Source organism: Glossina fuscipes, unplaced genomic scaffold, assembly GCF_014805625.2.
Source record: "Glossina fuscipes isolate IAEA_lab_2018 unplaced genomic scaffold, Yale_Gfus_2 0, whole genome shotgun sequence".
NCBI lineage: Eukaryota > Metazoa > Arthropoda > Insecta > Diptera > Glossinidae > Glossina > Glossina fuscipes.
Genome location: NW_023998414.1, coordinates 31,010,528 through 31,035,998, shown reverse-complemented (window position 1 = coordinate 31,035,998; position 25,471 = coordinate 31,010,528). Strand labels below are relative to the sequence as shown.

The following is a 25,471-nucleotide window of genomic DNA, read 5'->3' as shown; positions in this document are numbered from 1 at the left end:
GATGACGGGAAAGACGGATGAAAGGCGATGAACATAACTACATCGTAGAATGTCAAGCTTACTAAGAATAATACAAAAATTTATTAAAGCAGACATTTACAAAACTGATAACATGACATGAAAAATTAATTATATCAGCACCGGTTGGTAGTGAGAATATAAATGACGCAACGAAATGAATAGTGATAGTAGACGCAGTTGTCTAAAATTAAAACAAAAAAAAAAAAAAAAAAAAGAGAGAAAGAAAAGGAGTAATATGTAGTTTATTCTAAAAAAGTTTAAAAAAAAATTTAAAATTCATTGCTTGCTACGCCGTTTATGCTCATGTTCTATTTTCAACAGCAAGAATAGCAACAACATTATGACAATGCTCTGAAACTAAAGAAGGGTAAATGCGAACAAAATCCTCTTCAGTATGTAAGCTTTTCTGTAGGTGTATAATAGCTGTGGTTAATTTTCATTTTCCATAGACTGAATTAGGCGGATGAGAAAAATGGGGGAGGGGGGTGGAGGAAGGGGAGAAAGAGAAAGCGAGCAGTAATATGACGAAATATTAACGTAATTGTTTAACAATCAAACTAGATCCGCTAGTCAGCAAGAATGGAAAAGCATATGGGGATACTGTCATTCGGAGAGACAGTCAGTCAATCAGTCAACAGTCAATGTGACGACGAACGAGATTTCACTTACAAGTAGTATACCTGTAACGTTGGCATTTGTATGTGCATGAATTCGTTCTATGAAACATATGCAAATAATTTTGCCTGCGAAAGGCATGTTATTGGATGCAATAGTCGAATAATGTCAGTTGGAAAGAAAAAGAAAACAAAAATAAATAAATAAAAAGAAATAACGTTTTATTCTACTCTTAAATAATCTAATAACTATATAAAGAATATAACCACACATTATATAATATACGGCTATGGCATATATAGTTAATACGAAATAAAATTTCGACAGATTTATGTACTTTGATCTATTATTAACCAAATCATTTATTAGCAAATTAGCGAAGGCATTTATTTACTCGCCAACCAAAAATTTGATTCAATTTAAACTCTTAAGCCAAGCAAACTTAGAGGCAGTGGTACACTATTTTTCAAAGAAAAAAGAGAACAATTTATAGGATCTGCCGTCTTATAGGTTTATATTTGATAAATTGATGCAAAGTGTCCGTTGTTAGCAAACGTCATTTGTGAAAATTGATATACCGAATAGTTGAGGCGGGGAATAATGAATCGATTTCATGCTAATAGGCCAGCAGCGAGTATAAGCGAGTATAACTCTTTAAGATAATTTATGTCTTACTTTACTATAATTGTGTATAATTTAAGCCATCTATTCAGAGCGAATTGTAAGCTTCGAGATTTGATATCTTATCTTTAGGGCGGCGCTATGGTACCTTAAACGCGTTCTTACCTCCTTTTTTCCTTTAATTCTGGTGTAATGAGGACTAGGAGAGCTCCTGAACCGGTTTTCTGCTTCAAGATTTGATATCTTATCTTTAGGGCGGCGCTATGGTACCTTAAACGCGTTCTTACCTCGTTTTTCCTTTAATTCTGGTGCAATGAGGACTAGGAGAGCTCCTGAACCGGTTTTCTGCTTCAGTCTTCCTGCCTAAGCAGCATTTATGGCATCGTAAGAAGAGGTTGAAATATAGAAAGGTCAAAGCTTCCTCCATCACAGAAAAGCACGGCTAGATAAGATGTCTCCGCTATGCACTTAGTGACTAATCATCCCCCGACGACAAGTGGGCTTTTCTCAGTATGTATCCCGTCCAGTACAATCGCATGAATCTTTCAAGCCACGATAACCACGATAAATATCTGGAGACATTTATAACTTGTAACTAGGCTCAACGTTAAATTTTCATATACAATGTTTAAGCGAATAGACGGATTCGACTTGTTCGCAATATGAAATTCTTCACATTAACTATGGCACTAACTTTTTTATTGCTTTTATATATTTTAGTTTTTATTCTGTTTACCTACACTGACGAATAGACCGACTGACATGAATAAATTGACTCGTCATTCCACTTGCATACTTTTTGGGGCCTTTGATGTGTACGATGATGATACACTCAAAGTGACAGCGTTCTATTTGCATCCTTTGTTCTTTCTCGGTAGACGCTGTCTAACGTTGCTCATATGTTAACATAGTTTAATTGCAGAAAAGATATCTAAAAACAAAAAAAAAAAAAACAAAAAAAAAAAGAAGAAGAAAATTAATAGAGATGAAAAGAAAATTATTTCTTTCTCTCGCTTTATGTCCCGTTCTATTACCTCGTTTCGTTCCCCTTTCCCTTCTTTTCTCCTTTTTTTTTTTTTGGTTGTTTATAGCTGGACAGTGAAAGTGAAATTTCGAGAAAAATCTTTGAAAACTTTCCAAAATGTTCAAATTTTTGCATAAGTACTTAAATTGATAATGAAAATTATTAAACGTTCTCGTGAATGTTTGCAAATGATGACTTTCCTTCAAAGAAGCGCAAAAGCAGACAATTGCACACACGCACGCATAAAGGACAATAAGTGAACTCATTATGAATCATCATTATTATCATCATATATATACATGCACTTGAGCACACTTTAACATTAAAAAAAGGAATAAAAAAAAAAAAGGAGCAAAAAATAAAGAAATAATAGATAGTTCTCAGCAGTTCGAGCAAAACAAGTTAACACCCAAACCATCAAACAATACGAACAGGGAACATTATAGTCGTATTCTTAACGGCTACTGTTTAAACTGCTGTTTGTCGTAGTTAATGGTCGCAGTTTGGCATATAAACGAAAATCTGTACATATATAGACGCGCGCATTTATAGTTGTATTGGCGGTATTTTCGAAACAAACGAAAAAAAAAAAGAGAAACATTAAACGAACCGAACCATTGCCGGCCTTTATGAACGCAGACATGTTCGCTGCTTAATTGTTAGAATTGGTTGGCCGTTGCGTGTTGTCTTCGGTTGCTTGCTCGCTTCATACATAATCAAACAAACTTCTTAGTTGGCTGGATTTTTGATATTTAGTGAACGTTGTTAACCCTTGTTTTGTTATGTTACAGTTTCAGTGTTACAGAACGTGTGCGTGTATAAAAATATCCTTACGTTTGACGTATGTCGTAGTTATTGCTACGATTGTGTTGTTACTACAATTTTATTGTTATTTTTCTTTTCTTTTTTTTTTTTTTTTAATTATTTTCTTCGCTTTTCCCTTTAACACATAAGCATATGTGTGAGTGCGTGCGCTACTTCCGTTTAAGTCAGCTTCCGTATATATATATATATATGTATATATATACATGCGATAATAAACAACGAAGAAAATAAAAAAAAAAAAAAAAAAAAAAAATTATCGTAATAGAAAATATTGCTTTAAAAATTGAAAATATTACCCATCAATCCAAAAACAAAGCAATCGAATGATAGAAAACCACTTGACATTACAACGAAAATGTAAATCAAAGACTTAATTGATTTTGCTGGTTATGTATGTTTTGATTGTGGAAAAAATAAGTGTAAAAAAAAAAATATATATATATATATATATAAATAAATAAGGGAAAATACATTTTTTTTTTTTTTTTTTTTTTTTTTTTTTCCTATACCAAACGTTGAAACAAACGTTACAATCGTTGAAATTGTTGGTTGTTGTTGAAAAAATGCCAGAAACCTCAACAACAGCAAAATGAAAATATTACCTTTCGCTTGTTGTGTTCGGAAAATTAAAAAAAAAAAAAAAAAAGCAGCTAACATTGAGTCATATTGGTAGCCAAAGAAATAATAAAAATAATAATAAATAAAAATCAAAACGAAAAAAAAAAACCACACACACAAACACACACAAACACAGCCACGTAGATGTGTGTCAAATTAGGATAACCGCGTTAGTGTTTATCCTTGATTTGAAGAAATTTTTGTTTAAAAAAAATATATAAAAACGCCAAAGAAACAAACACACATATATATATATATATATATATATATAAACGGACCCAAAGACTTGACTCGTAGCAACCATCTCATATCAATAGCTTTAAATAAATCGTTGACTGTTTTTAGGGAGATAATAAAAACAATTTCTTGCATTTTCTTACACAATCACAATTATTTAACTATTTACGGACATACACGCAGGCATACATATGACAGCGGCGGACCCCTCTTTCAACAACCTCCAACAACCGAATAATAAAACACATATAGGCACATATACTAGCACGCTTATATGTATTTATAGGAAATATGTACTCTTGGCATCGTAAAATTTTTTAAATAGCAAAACTTTGCTGACTGAACTTTTTGAGCCTCTTGGTGTTACGATTGCTATCTCTCCCTTCTTCCTAATATTATTACCATATATATTTATAAGTATTTTTACCCGTTCTTATCGCTATATATTCATATATATATATATATATATATATATATAAATATGTATATAGGTAATATTTTGTTTTAGTATGTCAATAAAAACAAAAAACAAAAAAAAATTGAGAAAAAAAATAGAGAAAACCGCCTGTTATGCTTATCACAGTGTGCGTATGTTCATGTTTATAAAACCATAGCGCTTCTTGTTTTTATTATTATATCCTTTATCTAACATTTTAGGATATATTAATTTCGCTACTGCATTTGCAACATCGAGAAATACGCACTCAAGAGTCCTCGCAAGCCATATATCATTAGTTTAGCTATGTCTCTATCTCTTTGTTATCTGCGCATACATTCCATTCATAGCATGTCGATAGGATAACTCAGTTCGCTTTTCAACACTTTCAATGCTAAGGCAATTCTTAAACACTGAAAGTCTCGTAATTTATTATTATTAACGATTGTCATTGGATTTAGATCCAAAGTTTCGAAACTTTCGTACAAATATTTATTAAAGTTATCCAGAGATATTTTGCTTGTTTTTCCTAAAGGCGCATTGTTTTCCGAAATTTACTTTAAATGCTGGGTGCTTGCGATTCACTTTAAAGCGTATGTAATTTTATTACTTGTTATTGCTATTATTGGCAAATATTTTAACATAAGTGCATGGAATATATGTACATATGTATATATATATATATATATAATTCTATGTAATTATATTTTTCCTTTCCCTATAACGGGTTCTGACATTTTTAATGGTTACGCAAAAATTTTGTAAGAGATTTTATAAAACCTAAAACTATTTTGATCAATATTAGGTAGATTACGGCGTAGAGATTACGGCGTAGGGATTTCACCTAGAATGCTTTTAAAATAATCAAAGCGTTTAAGCGTTTTTAGTAATTGCCATCTCCGAGCGTAGTAGAAAATATTGAGCTCTAACAAAAATGAAAGAAAATAAAGTAGTGGGTGTGAGGAGAAACTTTGAGGAACTGTTCAGAGTTTAAGGCCAGGCAAGATTGCACCTAAAAGAGAAGAGAATAAGGAAATTCTACAAACAATTGGCACAAATTTGATCAACATCAACTATTAATTGTAGTAATGATTATTATTGTACAATGATATTCTCTGTAATAATAATCATTATTATTAATTAATAGTGAACTTACAGTTCATAACAGTACGCACACTTCATACAACCATCATTAGCTTAACTTTTGGTAAATATAGGCAGCAATCGCAGCAAGAGCGGGTATTAGAAGTTTTTCTGTCTCGCGTACGGATCAGGCGGGTGAGAAGATTTTTGAATCCTTGCAAGATATCGGAGTTCTTCAAATTGGGAATTGGGAAAGTACTTACAGTAAAATAGACAGAAAGTGTTAAGATGGCCCTTTAAGAATTCATTACGTAAATTGCATTCTGCCCAGAGCTTCTGCAAAAGAGCCATTGTAAGCAAGGGCGCAGTGATCTTATCGCTCTTTAATATGTCGGATTAATAATCCGCTGCTTACCTTATTATAATAAATGAAATAAAAACATAGTGTGCGCGTGCATTGCTTGGGAACGGGTTTCATACTAAGCCTTTACACAATACCCATTTGTTTCTAATTCTTACTAAGCTAAACCATCTCAGTGCACGCTCAAGATAAGCATAGTCTACCACTGTTATGGTATAAAAAAACCTCTTGTGTTGAGAAGTTTCGTTTTTTCTCCTTTTTCCTAATTACTAGATAAAATTGATTGTTTTAGTTCCTCGCAATTCGGGCATTATTGCGTATTGGATTAGCCAGCGGCAACTGTTCGTCATAGATATAGTCCTTCCAATGCCGAAAAACGCGTACTATAACTTATAGTCAATTTTTCTTCTCTTCACCTTTTTCGGATACACGAACGTTCTTGTTCTTATCTGTTTCGTTATCAATTGTTGCAATAATAATGAAACTCACTGCATTTCTGGTAATAACTTGGAACTCAGATGTTAAGATAATGTTTGTAAATCAATTTCGCCAAATATTGTCATAATATTTGATGAAGATTAACTAAATCTTTAACGATCTCAAGATTTCCGTAATATATTTACGGATATATCATACATTTGATCTTCCGGATTTGTAGTCTTCCGGTTCAGGAATACTCAGCTAGTAATAAGTAGCTTTTACTTACACTTTCCTAGAAGCAAAGCCGTCAAATTTCATTTCAGTATAGCATATATATATCGAGTATGTTTTATATGTTTTGCGTATCTATTAGCTTCGAACACTTGCTTTCTCAAAAGATGCGTCTGTCGCAGTTACGCCAGCAACGAACAAAACATATTGTTTGTGCGTAGAGATATTACAGCGGGCTTTCCAACGTTTTTTTCCAACGTTCGTAGTGTCGTTCAAATCTATGACTACTTTTTTCTGGAAAAGCATTTCTAAGCTTTTGTCATGTTTGCAAAATTTAATTGCATTTGAAATATAGCAAAAGCCAAATATGTTTGCTGCAGTTCGAGCGCAAAAGAAGTTCTAAGCAGTCGCTAAAGGAATGTCTCTAAGCGAAAAACAAAGTGTCTAACGTGATTGGGGTAAAATTCAATAATCGATATAATATTGTTATTCCGTTTCTGCTGATGTTCAGCAAATTAAGAACTGTATGTCAAATATAGCCTCAGTCTTGAGTCCTCGAATGCTTCCAGGCACTCACTGTTGCAAAAATTTACACAATATTCGCTATGGCTTCACATATAGCGCAAGTGAAAGAAGTTCCAATCGATTTAAAAACATGTCCACTGCTTGTAAGAAAATCTTGACGACATTAATTGCTCATACAACTCTTTCACTCGATTTTTACATTACATTAGCTATTAATTGCCAAAACAGCCAAACAATTTTGAGACGATTTACTTAACTTTTGTTACTTGTTTATGAACATAATGATAATAATATTGGCGAAATGAATAATTTCTCAATTTTTAGAAAGAACTTGACAATAGTTGTGTTTCGACAAAACCGTTGACTATTGAAAGAAAACTATTTTACATATTTTTCCCTGGAATGATCATGTCTGTCTGTCTGTCTGTCTTAAAGTCAGTAAAGTAGGATTAAAAAATAAAACATTGATTTATTTAATTGTAATTGATTTCTGAAAATGACATTTAATGTAGAGTGAAATACGTCAACAGTAATGACCCTCATCTAAATTCTATGAAAAATTCGACCAGAGTTGATCGGATTTCTTGAATTGGAATAAATTTAAAATATTTGCTTTTAGTATTCACTGGTGAGTAAGATTCGCTTCATAGATTGCGCCAATTATTCCACATTTTCTTAGAGGAATCTCAAGCAAGCGGAAATAATGTTAGAATCGTATAATAAAAAAAGTTTGCCTTTGATATATTTAGTATTCTATGATGGCAAGCAATCAACTGTTTTATTTTGTTATTATAATAAAGTGCTCCTGCAAGCTATTACTGTTTATTATCGCTATTAAGAAAACTGAAGGCAAAATCTGCTAAATGTCAATGTCTTTAATAAGCTTAAACTTAAGGCCCGCTTTTAGCCAAATCCTGGATACTCATCGCCTAAAAATCTATCGCGTTAAAAAACTCGATCTTTTCCTTCATCGTAAGACACAAACTATTTATTTTACTTGGATCGGTACACAATTTTTAGAAATTTTGAAACGAGTTTTGGGTAATTCACGGTCTTTAAATAGGAATGAAATTTTATTTCAACATGCTCCATGGGATTGTATCAAGAATGTGCTTGTGCTACATTTCAATACCCATGACCTTGATAATACCAAGGCCAGATAAAGCATTGAAGAATGAAAGGGCGAGCACAAGAGTAGACATATTTAAAAGAAGTTTTAAATAAAAAATACACTAACTTTATGGGCATTCTGCTGCTTGTTGTTTGAGGGTTGCAAAGCGAATGATAAAACTAATATAATTTCATGTGGCGGTGATGGTTGCAAAAATTGAAGTAAAAAACGGTTTTATTTAATGGAAACAATCTTTCACTCGAATAAATGTGTATTAATATTTGTGGATTTTTGACAATTGCTCTCAACCGTTTTTTTTTTTTTTTTTTTTTTTTTTTTTTTTTAATATTTCTACGCCGGCGTTCTCTCTTGTTTTCTGACATTATTTATATTCTCTCAATACACTTTTCTATCGCTGTCTATTACGTTGTCTCTCTCTCCCTCTCTCTCTCACTCTCGCTCACTCTCTGCTAGTCAACTTAAATGTACCCTTCAGCCCTCTCTAGATGTCTTTGATTAACCCGGTTTTATAAAGTAAACAACTATTTCTTGTTCTTCTTCTTTATGCTTGTTTAGTATTCGTAGACCAGAGACAGCCTCTTGCCTACTCTCTGTCAGCTGTTCATAATAACGATGGTACACTGAAAGCTTAGCTGATTGTTACAATTAAACAACAGCTTCATAAATTTTTACTATAGATTATTAAAGTTAACGGAGTATAATATATATGGAAATAGATTTTCTCTTAACTTTTCTTAACTTATAGCTTATGCTAAACTTTTTATGATATAAAACCTAATCATATGCATACATAAACTGATTTTTTTCTAAAAAAAAAAAGAAAAAATACAAAAAAAAAACGCAAATAATATCACGGGACGTATGAGTAATTAATTTAAAGGTAGAATGAGTGTAAAAAGTTGAAAGTTTTCGCTTATTTGCACACTTCTCGTTAAATGCAAAGAAATCTCGCCCAGTATTTTATGTACTTTTTATAGTATTCGTAATTAATAATTTCCAATATATAATCCGCCAGAGTGGCCGAGTAGGCAAGAGTCTCGACTAGCAACTCGCAACGGTCGTGAGTTCAAATCTCAAATGCGGGTAGAGTTTTTAATAAAAGCCGAAAGCCTTACATGCTAGAATTTATTCTCTGATTAAATTTATAATAATAATAATAATAATAATAATAATAATAATAATAATAATAATTTCCAATATGTATATATACATAAATATATACATAGAGGCGAAAGCATATTTTCCATGCTCAAAAGCGGACAAACACTTCATTACAATTTGTTAGCAAACCCATAAGGGTTTGGTTTGATTTCCAAATCAAATTCTAATTCTTATTCAATTTGGACCAACATCTGTTCACACTTACTTGTTTTTATAGCTCCGGTGTGCCTATAAAATGAAAAGTTTAGCGAGCAAAAGCAGTCGTTATTAGTTTTAATATATTATGCACATTGTCCATGACATCAAGTAAATGCGAGCTCCTCTCTTTTGCGATTTATATATATATATATGGGATTATAAACATGCTATTATTACGCAGTATATGAAATGAGATGACTTCCAAAAGCCGCGTAGCTTTTATGGCACCGTTTGATCCAACCTTATATCCAATTTTACTATTTTCAAATACAATTTATACGCTACGCATTTCACGATGCAAATAAATGTTTCGAAGAATACGCAGTCTGTGTAAATCAATTTGTGGTTTGCTTTCGAAATATCTGGCTGTTAGTTTTGGTAGCTACCAGCTCCTTTCTGGAAAGGTTGCTTAATCTAAGCTAAATTAAACTAAAATTATTCAGAATAGCTTCGATATTTTTATAGAGATATTCCAAAAAGATTCGTATAAGATATAAACTATATACGCTAAAGATTGAATAAATATTAATTTGGTTTTTTTAATTTACATAAAGCTTAACATGTTATGTAAACTTGAATGTATGTTGTGTACATGACATTACTGCTCCTCATCTATGGATAATTAACTTGAATGGAAAGTGCATGAACAATAAAAGTTCAACTCAGTCAATATCTGCTATAGGTTATTAAAGACATCTTTGTATTTTTGAACCTTACACTGGCGATTAACAAAAAATAAACATGTTTGCCAACTTTCAACTTTCTCTCTGTCTTTTTCGATTTTTATATTCATCGATGAAGAGTAGGGTTATTGTAGATTTCTCATTCTCCATAGAGCTTTGCATCATATATGAGTTAATGTAAATTTTCGCTTTAGTCTATTCGACGATTGTGCGTTCGTTCTAGAGACACCTAACCACCGAAAATTTCTCAACAAATTTTATATAATATTATCTGATGACTGGATATCATGTGTTTACCTAAGACACGTTCTTAGTTAAACAGAACTTTAATAATGATTTTTCGGTAGTGTCTTCATTTGATTGAAAATTAATAATAAGAAGATTATAGGTATGATAAGAACGGTCTTTTTAATATCGAATTACTTACTTTCTCGATGCCCTCAATCCAGATAAATCCAATTTCGGGCTGCGAGCTTGGTGATCATTCTTCATTTCATTCTATGCATTTTAATTATTAAACAGAGCCGTTTTCTTCAAATTGATTATCTTCTACATCAGATTTAAACATGATCAATCATCATGCATTGATATATGATACACTGAAGTTATAATGAGAGGCATTGTATAATTATTATACGGTAAAAGTTGATTTCAACATTTATAAAACTTTAAGCGGTTAAGATGATGTATTTGGTCTGATTGCTTTCTGAAATAAGTGTTGTAAAGTTGGGAAAGAGAATTTAAAATGACACTTGATTGAGAATTGAAGATAAAACTAATACTAGCGAATGCTAGCATAGTAGCGATCACGAAAACCTATATGTTTTTTTGATGCGGGTTTCGTTTCTTATATACATTTAGTCCTTCGTATTTAGTTATTCGGTTCCTGCGGTGACTATATAGAGCAGAGATTACTTTAAATCAAATATTAGGGACAGACTGAATACAGACAGTACAACAAAGTGATGCTCTAGTCAAAAGAGAATTTGTATTTGTATAAAAGTATGCATTTAAAACCGCATCCATTATTTGCAGATTTGCATATTTGCAGAATATTGGATTGTGAGGTTTCAGTACTTAAACAGGATCCTATTTATTTCTTACTATTGCGAATAGGCCTTGATGTACCCTTTTGCCGTCCATAAGCATTGATTCACTTGGTTTGTTTAAACAGCGAAGAGATATTTTTCAGCAGTATAAGGTTTTGGTTTGGTATCGGTAAACTGACTGCAAAACTATTATGGTAAGAAAAATTAAGACGAAAGACTAAAATCCACTACATATGTATTTTTACTCCACATTCGTCTACAAATGAACTTAAAATGCTTGAAAGACTAAGGGACGGAAACAAACATTTTGGAAGATGGAGCATATACGCCTGTAAAATTCAATAGAGTTTGAACAGAATCTAAACATTTAAGCTATCTTCTAAATGGGTAGACGGTTGATATTAGCAAGCATAAGTTTGTGTGAAACAGTTTTGGCATTTGTTAAAGCAACGACCAATTCGCTGCCTTACTATCACTTAATATTAACAGATTAACTCATATCAATACTGCAAGTCAATAAGCCCGATTTCAAATTTCTCTACTGCGTTTTTAACGATTCTTAAATAGACGAAAGACTATAATCCACGCGATCCAGCATGTCGCACTTGCTGCAACTTAATCAGCTTACCTAAATTACCCTAACATTTTACTCAAATGTAATTCCGATGCACATATCTGGCCGTCATAAATGCGAATCGTCCTTAAAATGTTATATACTTTGTTGTCTTCCGGCGGTGAAGATAAATATTTAATGTTTTCGAAATGTTATTTTAAATTTACATATACGACAAGTTGTAAATGTTGCCACAACGCAACTTTGTTCAAATCAAATATGATTAACGTTGCATTCTATTCTCTCAACTAATTTTACGATTACATGAGGTAATCTAAATAATGTTGAAACCAATAACCGTGGAGAACAGCAATGAGTACGTAAATGAGTATGAATGAACGATTGAATTAAAGGAATCAATGAAATTGTGATTATTCAAAGGGCTTAATACTTTTTTTTTTTCTTTTTTTTTTTTTTTTTTTTGTTTGAATAATTTTTAATCCATTTTGGATTACTTGGTATTAACTCAGGTCACGGCAGATAGACTAGAATAATACATTTCAATATTTTCAATAGATATTGATAACCCAATGTTATTAAAATTTTAACAAACATATATTAATTGCAGTTCTCTTTTTTATCTCAGTTTGTTTTCTTGTTTTTTTTTTTTTCCATTTTCTATATTTTATTTATTTATTTTTTTCTTTTTATAAATGTTTAATCGATATTCAAGTACAATGCATTGAAAGGCTTTCGTTAAAGACTTGAGCCAAATTTTATTTATTATAAAGAAAATCTTATAAAGCATTTAGTAAATAGATGTTTGAAGATTTTGAAATGCTAAAGTAAATACACATATAAATGAATGTTAGTGTGTCAAAGAAAGAGAGCGCGTGCGAGAGAGAGAGAGCGAGAGGGCGAGAGAGAGAGAGAGAGAGAGAGAGAAAGAGCGAAGTAAAGAGAGGGAGACAGAGAACAAGGGAAGACAGAGAGAGAGAGAGAGAGAGAGAGTGAGATTGCGTAACGAAGAAACGTCAAATTTTATACAAAAATATTTGAAAAACTGACACTTCAAGTCTTACTTAACTATGTTCTCTATGTTTCACTCCACACTTCCTTTCTCTCTTTCTCTCTTAGTTTCTCTTACTCTCATAAATGCAATTTCTCTCGGAAAATGTTGCGAGTTTTTGATTTACTTTTTATCAGCAAGCGAGACAACTATATATAGCATTTGGCAAAATGAAGTGACCTTGAAAAAGGAAACTCACAAAAAAGAAAAAAAAAAAAAAAAACATAAAGGCAAACGAAAACGAAAGCAAAAGTTTTAAATACACAACACAAATACACACAGTTTAGTAAAATTTTCAAATAAGAATTTCTGCATAATAATATAAAGGGAAGAAAGCAAGTAAAAAAAAAAAAAAAGAAAAAGAAAAACAAATTAAAAGGCTTTCAAATTAAAAAAAAAAAAAACATGTGCTTTAATCCGATAGAATAGTCGTCCATGCTCAAATAAAATTAAACAATAAACAATAAAACATTTAATTATCGCTTAGACGAGCTAAAAGTAAACAACGAAAACTAGTTTTATCTCAACTGCATACACGACACAAGTCAATAGTAATTTTTAAGACAGCAGGGCTGAATGAAACACAAGTACAAAAATAGTTTTTTTTTTTTTTTTTTTTTGCGTTGGTTTTTGAAAAAAAATTTTTTGCCTAAACAAACTAAACAAAAAACAAAACGAAAAATAAACCATATTCAAGTGTAAATTAAAAAAAAAAAAAATAAAAATTTTATATATATATATATATATATATATGTATATATATACATGTATATTTTATAGAAATTTCTGTAAATGTTTCAGTAAAATTCCAATGAAAATAAACAAAAAAGTTTGCGTTGCTGGTGTGTGCCCATTATGAACTTGTGTTAAATGTGTTAAAATAGAGTTTTGTTGTTAAATGCAGCGTTGTTGTTGTTGTTTATTTTGTATTTGAATTTTTACACATATTTTACACATTTAACACTGCAACAACAACCTTTGCAATGATTTACCTATAATTTTATTATGAGCATATGCCTAACTCTTCTTCTTCCATATATACATGTATATGTATATATATATATATATATGTGTGTGTGTATGTTTATATGCATATGCGCTTGTTGATGTATTTCCCATTGAGCGCAAAAACAAAAACAAAACAAAAAATAAGTAAATAAATAAACCCAACACAAAAAATTCGACAAAAAACAAGAAAAAAAAAAAAAAAAACAAAATTGTTATTTATATACTCAGATGTCCTTCTCTTAAGTGTGAATTACTTACATATGTGTCGAGTGACGTTGATTTATGTTTTATGAAAAGGTCGGTTTAAATCACAAGTAGTTGCAACAAAAAAAAATAAAAAAATAATAATCAAACAATGAATATAATAAAATACAGAAAAAAAAAAAAAAATTAACATATCACTAATCAGTTTCTAAATAAATCTTCAAAAATTAGTATCAAATTAAAGTCAAAAAAATTTCCAAATAATTTTTTTTTCCAAACTAAAATCGAAAAACAAATTTTAGATAAAAATATTTTCATCTAAATTTCAGCCACGAACAGCCAGACATCGTCGTCTTTCAAAAGATATATTTTATATTTCTTATCTGCTTTCACAAGATGAAGAATTGTTTTTAGCTTTCAGTTAATTACTCGCAATTAGAACGTATTTCTACACCTATTTATCATAGTCCTTTTGCTTGTTGCATTCATCCTGCATTTTTGCTAAAAAAAAAAAAAAAAAAAAATGCACTATGGCAGTTATCACCGGCTGCCCATTCTAACACGCTCAACAGAATTGAACCTATTATCCTATTATGCCTTTTTGAAAAGTTTCTTTCGACGGTAACCTAAAATTTTCTAATCGCAATTATCGAACTTGTTAACTGCACGACAATTAAGTTTACGTATTGTGGCCAGGGTCCCTTTTATATTAATAGCGGGTATGACGATCTCCTTGTGCGAATGCTCACATATTGTCCGCTCAGCTCGATAGACTACACTGAAACCCTTCGATGATTCTTTAAATGCTTTTAAAATTAAACATAAGTCATTCCTAAACAAATGAATATATATATATAATGATATCGTCAGTTGACGATTGCTCTGCTTAGAATGATCATCAAATCTTTCTCTGCACATGTTTCATAAGAAATATAACAGGAAGTATTCCATGGCTTCTAGTTGGAAATAAAATCAAAAAAAAAAAAAAAAAACAACTGATTAGATGTAAATCACTAAAGCTTCTATTGTTTGAAGTTGAGGACAATCCACGCGATTTCCTCGATCGCTTCGAATGTATTACGATGTTTGGGTAAATTTGGTAAAATTTCTAAAGGACCATATACAGTTGATTTAACCTCCCTAGGAGGCCGATATAATCTTGATAATTGAAGACATAATATATTTTGTTTTTTCAAAAAAGCCTGCCAAAGAATGGATGTGACTTGTTTCGCACCAATGTTGTTTTATCCTACACATCTGATTACTATAAACAATTTCTTCTGCTTGTTGAACACTTTTCCGACAAAATTATGAAACTATGTTTAATGCGACGACAACGAAAACATCAGCGTTAGTTGCACTTTTATCCACCTGTTATTATGCAATTACTTATTGTGATTTGCTTAACTTTTGCTTAATAATATATATTTCAACTATATTTGGCGGAATTAGTTTTGCTGGCGTATTTTTTTTTTTTTTTTTTTTTCTTATATAACCAATCATTCAGTGGAATAGAGGACATTCGCATCAGGCGATGACGATAAGGAAGTAGTGTGCAACGGAAAAGAAAGACAGAAATAGGAAAACGGTGGCACCAGGATTGTGGACGTGGGTACAATCGCTAGGTGTTACTTCCTTATTGGTTAAGCACTCACTATAGTGCTGGGACCAAAGTAGCCTCTACCGAACAAAGATTTGCACCCGCGCTTTGCACTGATCTAGTAGTCGTGTGGAAGGAAATTAAATCTCAAACTAAGCTCAAAGTTTTCCAAATCTTTCTCGATAATTGGTCTTGGTCGATATTACGGTTTCGATATAGTAAATCTTTCCCTTATTGAATAAGGTTGATCGCTAAGCATCCGATGACAAGTTGGGGCCTTTTTCAAATGTTTTGCTATAATATATCATTGTTAACGTAGGCCTTTTGCCGAAGAATTTGCCCGCCTAGGATCATTTACAAGCTTCTTTTTCGATATTCTTAATATTCATATATAAACAGTTACTGGTTGAGCCCTTAACCTTTAAATGCAGGAATTTTTATTTAAAAAAAATAAAAAATTGAAATCAATCTGAAAATGGTTTTAGTTAATGGGGGGAGGGGGGAAGAATTTTTCCTTAATTTTTAATAAAACATATTGATGTATGTTCACATCATCGTGCAACATCGCTCCTCGAGCTGTACAAATTCTCTGCATACAATAACGTAATACTTTAAACATAAATAATACCTTTCATTGCATCCGTACAACAACTATTTTTAGTCTTTAAACATAAAACATTTTCAGCGTTTGTTACATGACTACTGTGTGCCAGCCTTATATAGCTTCAATCGGTTTGAAAATATAGGCCAGTGAATAACGACGTCTTTTCGTACTTCCATTGATGGCAAAGGATGAGATAACTCTAATGAGTCATTATTAACGACCTCTTTTATTGCCCACCATCCTGCCAAAGAGCATCAGTGAAATCAGTGTGGAGCTGCCCAAAGTTAGCTTGGGATGGATGGCCTTTGCAATGGGGTTTTTCATAAGTATCTAGGCACCTATCACGACAAGGTCCAATAGGTGATAGAACAGGCTTTTATACGATAGCGACCTAACTAGCTATCCCTCAAACTCACTCTTCTTCCAAGCACATATCATATTCTGGCACTATTTTTAGACGAGAGATTGTGATCTTTTGCTTCAGCCAGTTATCATATCAACAGATATTGTCTGCGGATTGCGAGCCAATATAAATGGACGACAAACTAATAATCTTTGTTGTTTTTTGTTACGCCGTCACGCCGGAAAATCAATATCATCATGGTGAGAAATTCTTTCCTCTTAAATGCCTTTAGGGAACGTCCTCTTTATTAAATCCTACTTGTCAGCGAGTCTAAAATTAGGCAAACTATTCTGTTGCACAGTTGCGACACACATAGTGTGGATCCCTTGTGTGTCAATTGTATGCCAGGGGCAATGAGTTTTAAAAATGATCAAAAAACATTATAAGTTTCGTCATTTTTGGTATTGCTTCGGCTAATTGTGAGACGACATTGCTGGTAACTCGCAAATCTGGCTCTTCTCTTGTTTGGAATGAATTTCGAAAGGGTATCCCATGAGACTGTTTATAAAACTAACATCCAGTGTAGCCAGCCATACTTGTGAAGCTTATTGGGGAAATGATATTTCACGACGTGATCTATTTTTATTAAAAACATTTGTTCGTCTATTCATAGGCGCTGATCTAGAATAATTAATGAAACTGTCTCATTTAGATGATCTATTACAGATCTAATCTTATGCAAGCCAGCTTGCGTGATTTGAATGATCTCTCGGAAGTTGTTCTTCATAACACACATATAAAGATTTCAATCCGTAATTAGTTCGTTAGAGTGAAAATTATTCAGCCATTTTTGTAATTATATGTAATTAACAAAAAACAACCATTATGCAAACAAATCAAAAAAGATTAAAAAACTATGAAAATAATAATAACACATGCTTGACAAAATAATTCACGAAAGATTAGCGATCAGTAGGACCGAGTTTACGTACCGATGTATTTTTACATCAGAAGAAAACTGCATTCTTCTTGCATTAATTTTGTCGGGGCATATAAAAATATAAATATTATTCGTTAGCTTCTCGTTAGAGTCTCGATCATCGACTCAGTGGTCGTGGATTCACATCTCAAGTGCGGTACAGTTTTTAATAAAGCCGAAAACCTTAGATGCTAGTCTTTTAAGACTTTAGTCCTACAATTCATTCTCTGACTAAATTAATAATAATAATAATAATAATAATAACAAATAATTGTAATTCGAAACACTCGCCGAAATGATATTTGATTCAGATAGAAGCTCACATTATTAGGTAAAGATATAAACTGTCAAAGATTCTAGTTATGTTCAGAAACGATAAAATAGCTTTGCTAAAATTAAAATTAAAAAAAAAAAAAAAAAAACACCATGCAATCTTCGCCACATAAAAGGATATGAGGTTTACAAGATGCGATGTAGATTTACATCAATATACGTTTAGCGGTTAGTGCTAACATTGTATCATCATTGATTGTATCAAGGTAGAAGAAAGCAATTTGGTTAAGCCAAACGCAGTAAGCGAAACTATTAAACGAATGATATACGGAATTTTTTCGCTTTTTCTCACAATCTATCAATTAGTTAAATATTTTTTCTTGTAAATATATAATTTACGATTGCTGCTCATATATAGTCCGAAAATATGATATACATTTGGTATTTTATTTAACTGTAAAGAGATCGCTTATCATGTTATTATCTAGTGAACAAAAAGAAAAATCAAAAATTTCTTAGAAGATTTCCGTGGCTTCTACGCAATATGATATTTTTGCTTAAAATCCTCTCTCGCCGTAAACTTTGCTTTAATCAACGGAATGTAACAATTTTTAATCATATATATCATATATCATTGCGCATTGTCACTTGATACAAGTTACAATTTATTCGGGTTGAAGAAATTTCGCCTTTTTAAGGAAAGCAGTGGGTTTTTTTGGTCAGTTTATCTAAAGCGCAAAATTTGTATTTTTAGTGTTTGCATAACGTGCCCCCCGGGTCATTTAACTAAATATAAAACAAGTAAGATCACTATGGTCGATCAAGGCCCGCCCACTAAATTACCATACACCCATACACCATTTCGTCTTATGTAATTTTTTATTCATTTTCACGTAATTGCATTATTTTTATAAAAGCGCTTATATGAAAGCCTAAGCCACGTGAACCATATTTTGCAAAATTAATTTTCTTGTAAAAGATTTTTTTTTTTTGAACGACCGTTATTTTCATCATGAAGTGTTAAATATTAGATTTGTTTTGCCATGCAAATGCTTGGTTCCCATGAAAATCCCTATAGGGAGTTGATCCCAAAAAACCTGCCTTGTCCAAATTTGTTAAATCGGTTATTAAAATGTTAAAAATTAGAACTTATTACTATACAAAATCTTTCTTTTCGGATATATGATTGTATAAAAGGGATTCTTTCGCAAAACAGATTCAAAAAGTGTTTCAATCCAATCCAAACTTTTCAAATCAATTTAATATGCCGGAATAGTAATACTGAGCAATTTTTGTTGGGGAATTCTAAAATTGTATGAAGAATAAGCAAAAAAAAAAAAAAAATTTTCAATTTCTGACAGAGGCTGCAAGAGAACAAAGATAGGTCAACATACCGAGTCTTGTCTAAATATATTTCAAAAATTGCGACCGCTAAGTTGAATATAAAAAATGGATGGAGCACAGAGAGGCAGATAGATGAATAAACAGATAGATAGATGTGTACCGGCAAGTTTAACTATCTCTATTACGATAATGATTCTAAATCGATCAGTATAATAAATAGTGCATTGACCTTAATCCCTTTAATATGCTCGGTATCACAAGCAGGTGTAGGTTCGAGAGCATATAACATATATATGTCGAGTCGATAATCTTTGTATTTCCCGCAAAAAAAAAATATATATATATATAACAGAAGAGAAGAAGACGAATTACGCCAAAAAATTAAACCGCCGAAATTTGCTTTGGCTGCCGTTATATTTGCGACTAGACCCCTTCGTTACACCTGACATTATTTGCGGTAGCTATATTAGGGTTTAATAAGTTTGTGAAGGTGTATATAAACACCAGGAAAGGCTTGAGATAGATTCACCTATTACTATATCGATACATTTAGGATTATTTTCTGTATCGATCTAAGCGTGTCTGTCCATTTGTCCGTCTTCATTTCTTGTGTTCAATTTACAGACCGCAAATTTTTAAATTATTATGATGAAATTTAGTACACCGGCATGTTTGACGAAAACTTTCGAAAATTATTTTGAAAAATGGATATATGAATAACTGTATGGTATTTGCATTTAATGCTGGGCCGTGTCTGATTATAGTGATTTCGCTTGTTTTGTATAAATTCTTCATCTATGTAAAATTCTCAATGAAAATGGATATAAACCGATCTATGCGTCTGCTTGCCGTTGAAGATCTCAGGTCGCAATTCGATGAGCGATATGAAATTCTTTACAAGTAGATGCGATTCAAGTAATTATCAATACTCTAATCCACTGCTGCAATATATCTGAGCCCTTTTGTATCCTATTCCCATCAGAACTGTTTGGAAAAGATTCTATGCTTTGCTAACTGATATGATTTGCGCGAATCATCCTCTTCGCGAATATTAATAAAAAAATGTAAATTTTGCAAATTTCATTAATTGAGAAGAAAAAAAATAAAAAAATTGAAGCCACCATGGAAGAAGTCTATACCAAACCATCCCGACAAACACTCTCACTTATGATGTCATTTTCAAAACTTAGCTAATAATTACTTGAATTAATAGGCATAAAAGCAGGTTAAATAACATTTGAAAATCATTATCATCATAAGCGACTCTATAGCCTGATCGCGATTAATTTTAGATCAAGCATACAAATGACTTTAAGAAATATTTTCATAAAGTTTTCGATTAAAATCTGGCAGGTCGCAAGTTTCTTGTTTACATTGCTGGAGGCTTGCTTGCCTTGCTTGTCTATTAGTGCGTGTTGCATCTAATAATTTACACCGTATTAGCGGTGTTAAATAGAAAGCCACGTTTTTTTTTTTTTTTTTTTATATTTTTCGATTTTGTATTGCACTAAAATTACATATGACAAGTTTTAGTTGAAAAAAACAGACAATAGATAGCAAAATACGGGCAGAAGTTTACGTTGATCACAAAAACGAAAAATAATTACAAAGTGTCCTTAATGCATATTATAGTTGCGAGTATAAGAACAAATCTGTTGCAACCTCAACAACAGTTGCTCTCTCACGTTTTCAAAATATTGCCAAACTTAATAACAATCATATGAGACTTTAAAAATTCAAAAAATAAAAAAATAATTAAATAAATAAATAAATAAATGAATAAATAAATAAAAAAGGAAAATGAACACAAAGATAAGCTTTAACTTGATCTTATTGATAACCACAACACTCTACTAACCTAAGACAAAGTTCTTGTTGCATACAACTAAGTGCATAATAAACTAAAAATAAGAAAAATTAAAACAAATCCAACTTAAAGTCTAAAGAGTTTTAATACCGCAAAATAAATTACATACTTTGTATATATACATATATATATAAATATATATATATATATATATTCAAGTAAAAATGTTACTTCGTATGTGTTGGACCAAATAAAAATACAAATACAAGCTGAAGTTAAAGTGTAAGAGATATCAGCAGAAGAAAAAAAGGACAGGGATTTATAACTGAGGATGCAAATCTTTAATAATGTTAGTGTCCTTTCCTTTCCATATTGTGTTAAAAATCTAAAATAAAAAATAAAAAAAACACCTAAACATATTAATAAATATTAATTACGTTATAAAAGATATTTTGCATATTTTATATATAATAGATTTTATAAATAATGCGTTACTAATACTATTGTCAATAATTATTAATCATACATACATACATACATACATACATACATACATAAATATGTTGTGTTAATCGTTATTGTATGTGTGTTTGTGTTTATATTGTGTGTCGTGTGCGTATGTGTTTTTAATGACAAATACCTAAATATCAGAGCCTTTTCGTTTATATTAATTATTCTTTGTTATTATTCAAAATTTTTTCTTTTTTTGTTTTTTTTTTTTTTCTTTTTAATGGTTTTTTTTTTTTTTTTTTTTTTGTTTTCATCATATTGATCGTTGACTCGGTGGCTATAATATATTTTTATAGAATTTATATATATATATATACGAGCGCCCTCTCTTGAATGCATATTAATTATATATATATATATATATATATATATATATATTTGCATACGTGTGCGAAAATCATCTACACATACAATATTTACATATACTTATGGGTATAATTCATTTCAAGTATTTTTCAAAATATTTACAAAACACATATATATATATATAAACTAATTGTGTTCTTTTTCAAACGCGCTAAGTTAACTTATTTGAAATACATTTGCAATACGAAAATGTAATAACATGACATCCCTCAGAGAACAGAGAATATTAAATATTAAAATTTTGTTTTTCATCCCTTTTTTTCAATTTATTTTATTTATTTTTTTATTTATTATTAAAATGTATGTAGATAGGAAATGTTTCCTTTAACAATGATTTCGTCACAGTCTAGTCTCTTTGAAAGTTTTAATGATTCGGTCAAGAAACGCGAACTAAACAGATTTTCATATAGGTCCTTAATAATTATTCCGATACTGAAATTTTATCCTAACTTACATATTATATGTTGCATAGGAAGGAGAGGCTCTATATCGAAAGTGCTAACTTCATTGTTTACAATATATTGAAGTGGAGAAGAAGCACTTGCTCTAAACATTTAATCAATTGTATCGATAACTTTAATATTTTGTCGAATACAAAAAAAAGATATAGAAAAATTGCGTTTGATAGCGTTTTTATTAATAGATAACTTGTTCGATAGAATCGCATGATCTTCATAATATTAATTGCATTTTATTATAACAAATGCGTATTAGGTACCACTCACACATATAACAGTCGATTATAATCGAGTAAGACCCTACATCAGTTCGCCTAGTACATTTATTGTATATGTATTTTCGTAATAATACACCGAAAATTACACATCATTTTCTTGATGGCCTAGCATAGGAGAAGACTTAACGAAAACTTAATATACATCCTAAGAATTTTATTATTTTTCAGTTTCCGTCACGAAAGATTAATACTTAGACTTTCTTACCCATATAATGGCTTGCTTTTCATGGTAACCCTCATATATATGTTAAGGTCTAAACAATCGATCTAACGAGCCATTGCTTTTTGATTATTTTCCTGCTATGGACTTTATTTTCATTTTAAAATATTCAAAATTAAACCATTTTCGGAAGGGTTTACTATATGGAATGCGGTCATGGAAAAGGACTGCTGCTAGGACTGTTTTGCATAAAACGGTTTACCACATCTACAAATCCTTATAGACGATAATATCGCAAAAATAGACGTACATGGACCTAATTCACCATAATTTTCACCATAAAGTATTGAAACTTACATATTTCTACCATATAAAGAAATGATTCATATTTCGGAAAAACAATTGTATAAGAGGGGGTTCACGAAATTACCCGAAATACTCATTGACTTTTGTCACGAAATTTTCAATATTGCAATTTTCTTCCATATAACGACTTTTCAAAATGAGCCTTTCTATGGAAAGAGAGCGGTCAAGAAAGCGGTCCGTTCCTCCTTGGATTTAACCGTATCGGTGTACCGAATTTCATAAAAATATCTCAAAAATTAAGACATATTGGTTTAACACGAGGTATCAAGCCGAATAAGCAAGCGGTGTAATAAATGTCATCACAAGTCGTAATATGGGCGTTATATGTGGCAATGTTTCACAATGAATGAAGTTCTGCCGACCCTAGTGCAATAAACAGCAAGTATTTGCTTATCTATTACAAAAGAAATAAATAATATAAGTTAGACAGACTATCTCAAGCCCTTCTGCATGTCGCATACATCCGCGCAAACATAATATACAATTGTACTACAACTGGCGTAGGGTATAATAAAAACGTTTATAACAATTGTTAATTCAATAGAAAGTAAATACCTTTGGAAAACGAGTCAAAATTTTGAAAAAATCGTTTATTCCACGATATCAATTCGATAAGGGTGACAACACCTCTTGACTTTGGGAAAAAATCCGTGGAAAGCTCGTTTATCGAAATGAATCAAGTACTTGAATGGTTCGCTCTTTTCCGTTCGTGAAATTTCAAGGTCACACCTGCATCATAGTTGTATCGTTGCGATCTGACTTTTAGGCCAGCTTACATCCATTGATGAATTTAAACCAGTGCGGACTATAACGTACATTAAGTTTTTAAAAAGTAATCTTCGACCAATATCTGGGCTTACATTCTCCCTACATTTCTTATAGATAAATTGAGACTAGCATATGTTTCTAAAATGTCTTTATACAGATTTCGCGGTTTGCTTCCTGTCAACATATCCCTATCCCCACTTCCTAAATAGCTCGTATAATTAAATACATACTGATACATGGCTATATCTATATTTTCCGTAAAAATTTTCATACAAGAATTTTTTCATATAACTTTGCAAGTTATTGAGATACGTGTTAAGATATGCTATCCCATATCTAAGTTGCTAGGAAGTGCGGGAGTATGCATTCTAGCAAATGTATCTCCCAAACTAGGTTTTTTTTTGCCTAATAATTTTTCATTATATGATTTTACAAACATTGATTTCTTCTTACTTATCTACTTTGAATGGGAAAATATTCCCAGTTTCGGAATACACTTGCAAGCGCTAAGAATTTATAAAAGGCGGGCAAGAAAAATGAGAGTAAAGTCTTATGCGTAGAATACACGTTGACAATACACTCGCGTGCATAGTCATTTGTCGATCTTACATAATCACTTCTGACACTTAATACAGATATAGACAGATGTAGAAGGACAGAGACCCACAGAATCAGAATCATTTTCTAAATCGATTTAAGTTTACATGTTCGTCAAATCGATCTAACCTCATATAAGCATTCCTTTCGAAAGCATACCTTTCTGTGGAAATGTAATGTAAATCTAATTTTTAATTTCTTACCCAGAGTATATATGAAGAATTGTTTTAAGAGAAGTAATATAAAGCATTTAACTATCGGTTTTGCCAGACAATAATGTTTTTATTTGTTTTCTTTATTGTTGTTATTATTATTATTATTATTATTATTTTTCATTGGTAGATTAAGTTTTTATTGAGTTTCAAACTCATTTTTATTATTTGAAAAAGCTGTATAATCCAAACATTTGCATGAGCTGTGTTTGAAAACTATATTTGAAAAAAAAACTTAGGGTGTTCATCACAAAAGGTTTACTGCTTCCCACATGAAACATTTTTAATTATTTGCTAGCATGTTGGGTCTTTTGCATATTAAATGACTATTGTCCCAAATTCCACTAGTTGACGTCGACCGACTTTCAATATTCGCTTATATTTCCGATATATTTTGGCATATTTGCTTGAAGTCTTTACGAAACCATATTAAGGCCTATGCTTAATCGTCGTATCTGTTACAGACAGAAACCCCACTGTCGAATTCCTTTCGCTAAATCTCACATAAGAGGTAATTAGTTGTTACTTCACATTTTATAAAATGCTTTTAAAGTCAGAAAACATGTCCGCACTGAACGCATATATATAATTCATAATAAAACAGTTACATACACACTCGTGACCGTCAAATCATATTGATTGATCAACACGGGGAATAAATCGACCAAGTAGTAAACCCAGCTGGTTAACACTCTGTATTACCTCCGCATGTTTATGTATGTGAATGTGTTT

At 31.3% G+C, this 25,471-nt stretch overlaps 1 protein-coding gene across 12 annotated transcripts in view; it reads left to right on the top strand.

Annotated features, from left to right (window-relative positions):
* The window catches only part of LOC119638007 (potassium voltage-gated channel protein Shaker), a 319,681-nt gene that overhangs the window by 109,741 nt on the left and 184,469 nt on the right, over nt 1-25,471 (top strand). Inside the window, exon 1 of one of the 12 annotated variants that reach the window (XM_038034666.1) lies at nt 21,283-21,373. The exons of the other annotated variants lie outside the window; for them this stretch is intronic. Coding sequence (XP_037890594.1) covers nt 21,372-21,373 — 2 coding nt within the window. The 5' untranslated portion in view covers nt 21,283-21,371. Of the gene's footprint in view, nt 1-21,282; nt 21,374-25,471 lie in introns of those variants that run through there. 12 annotated transcript variants of the gene reach the window in all.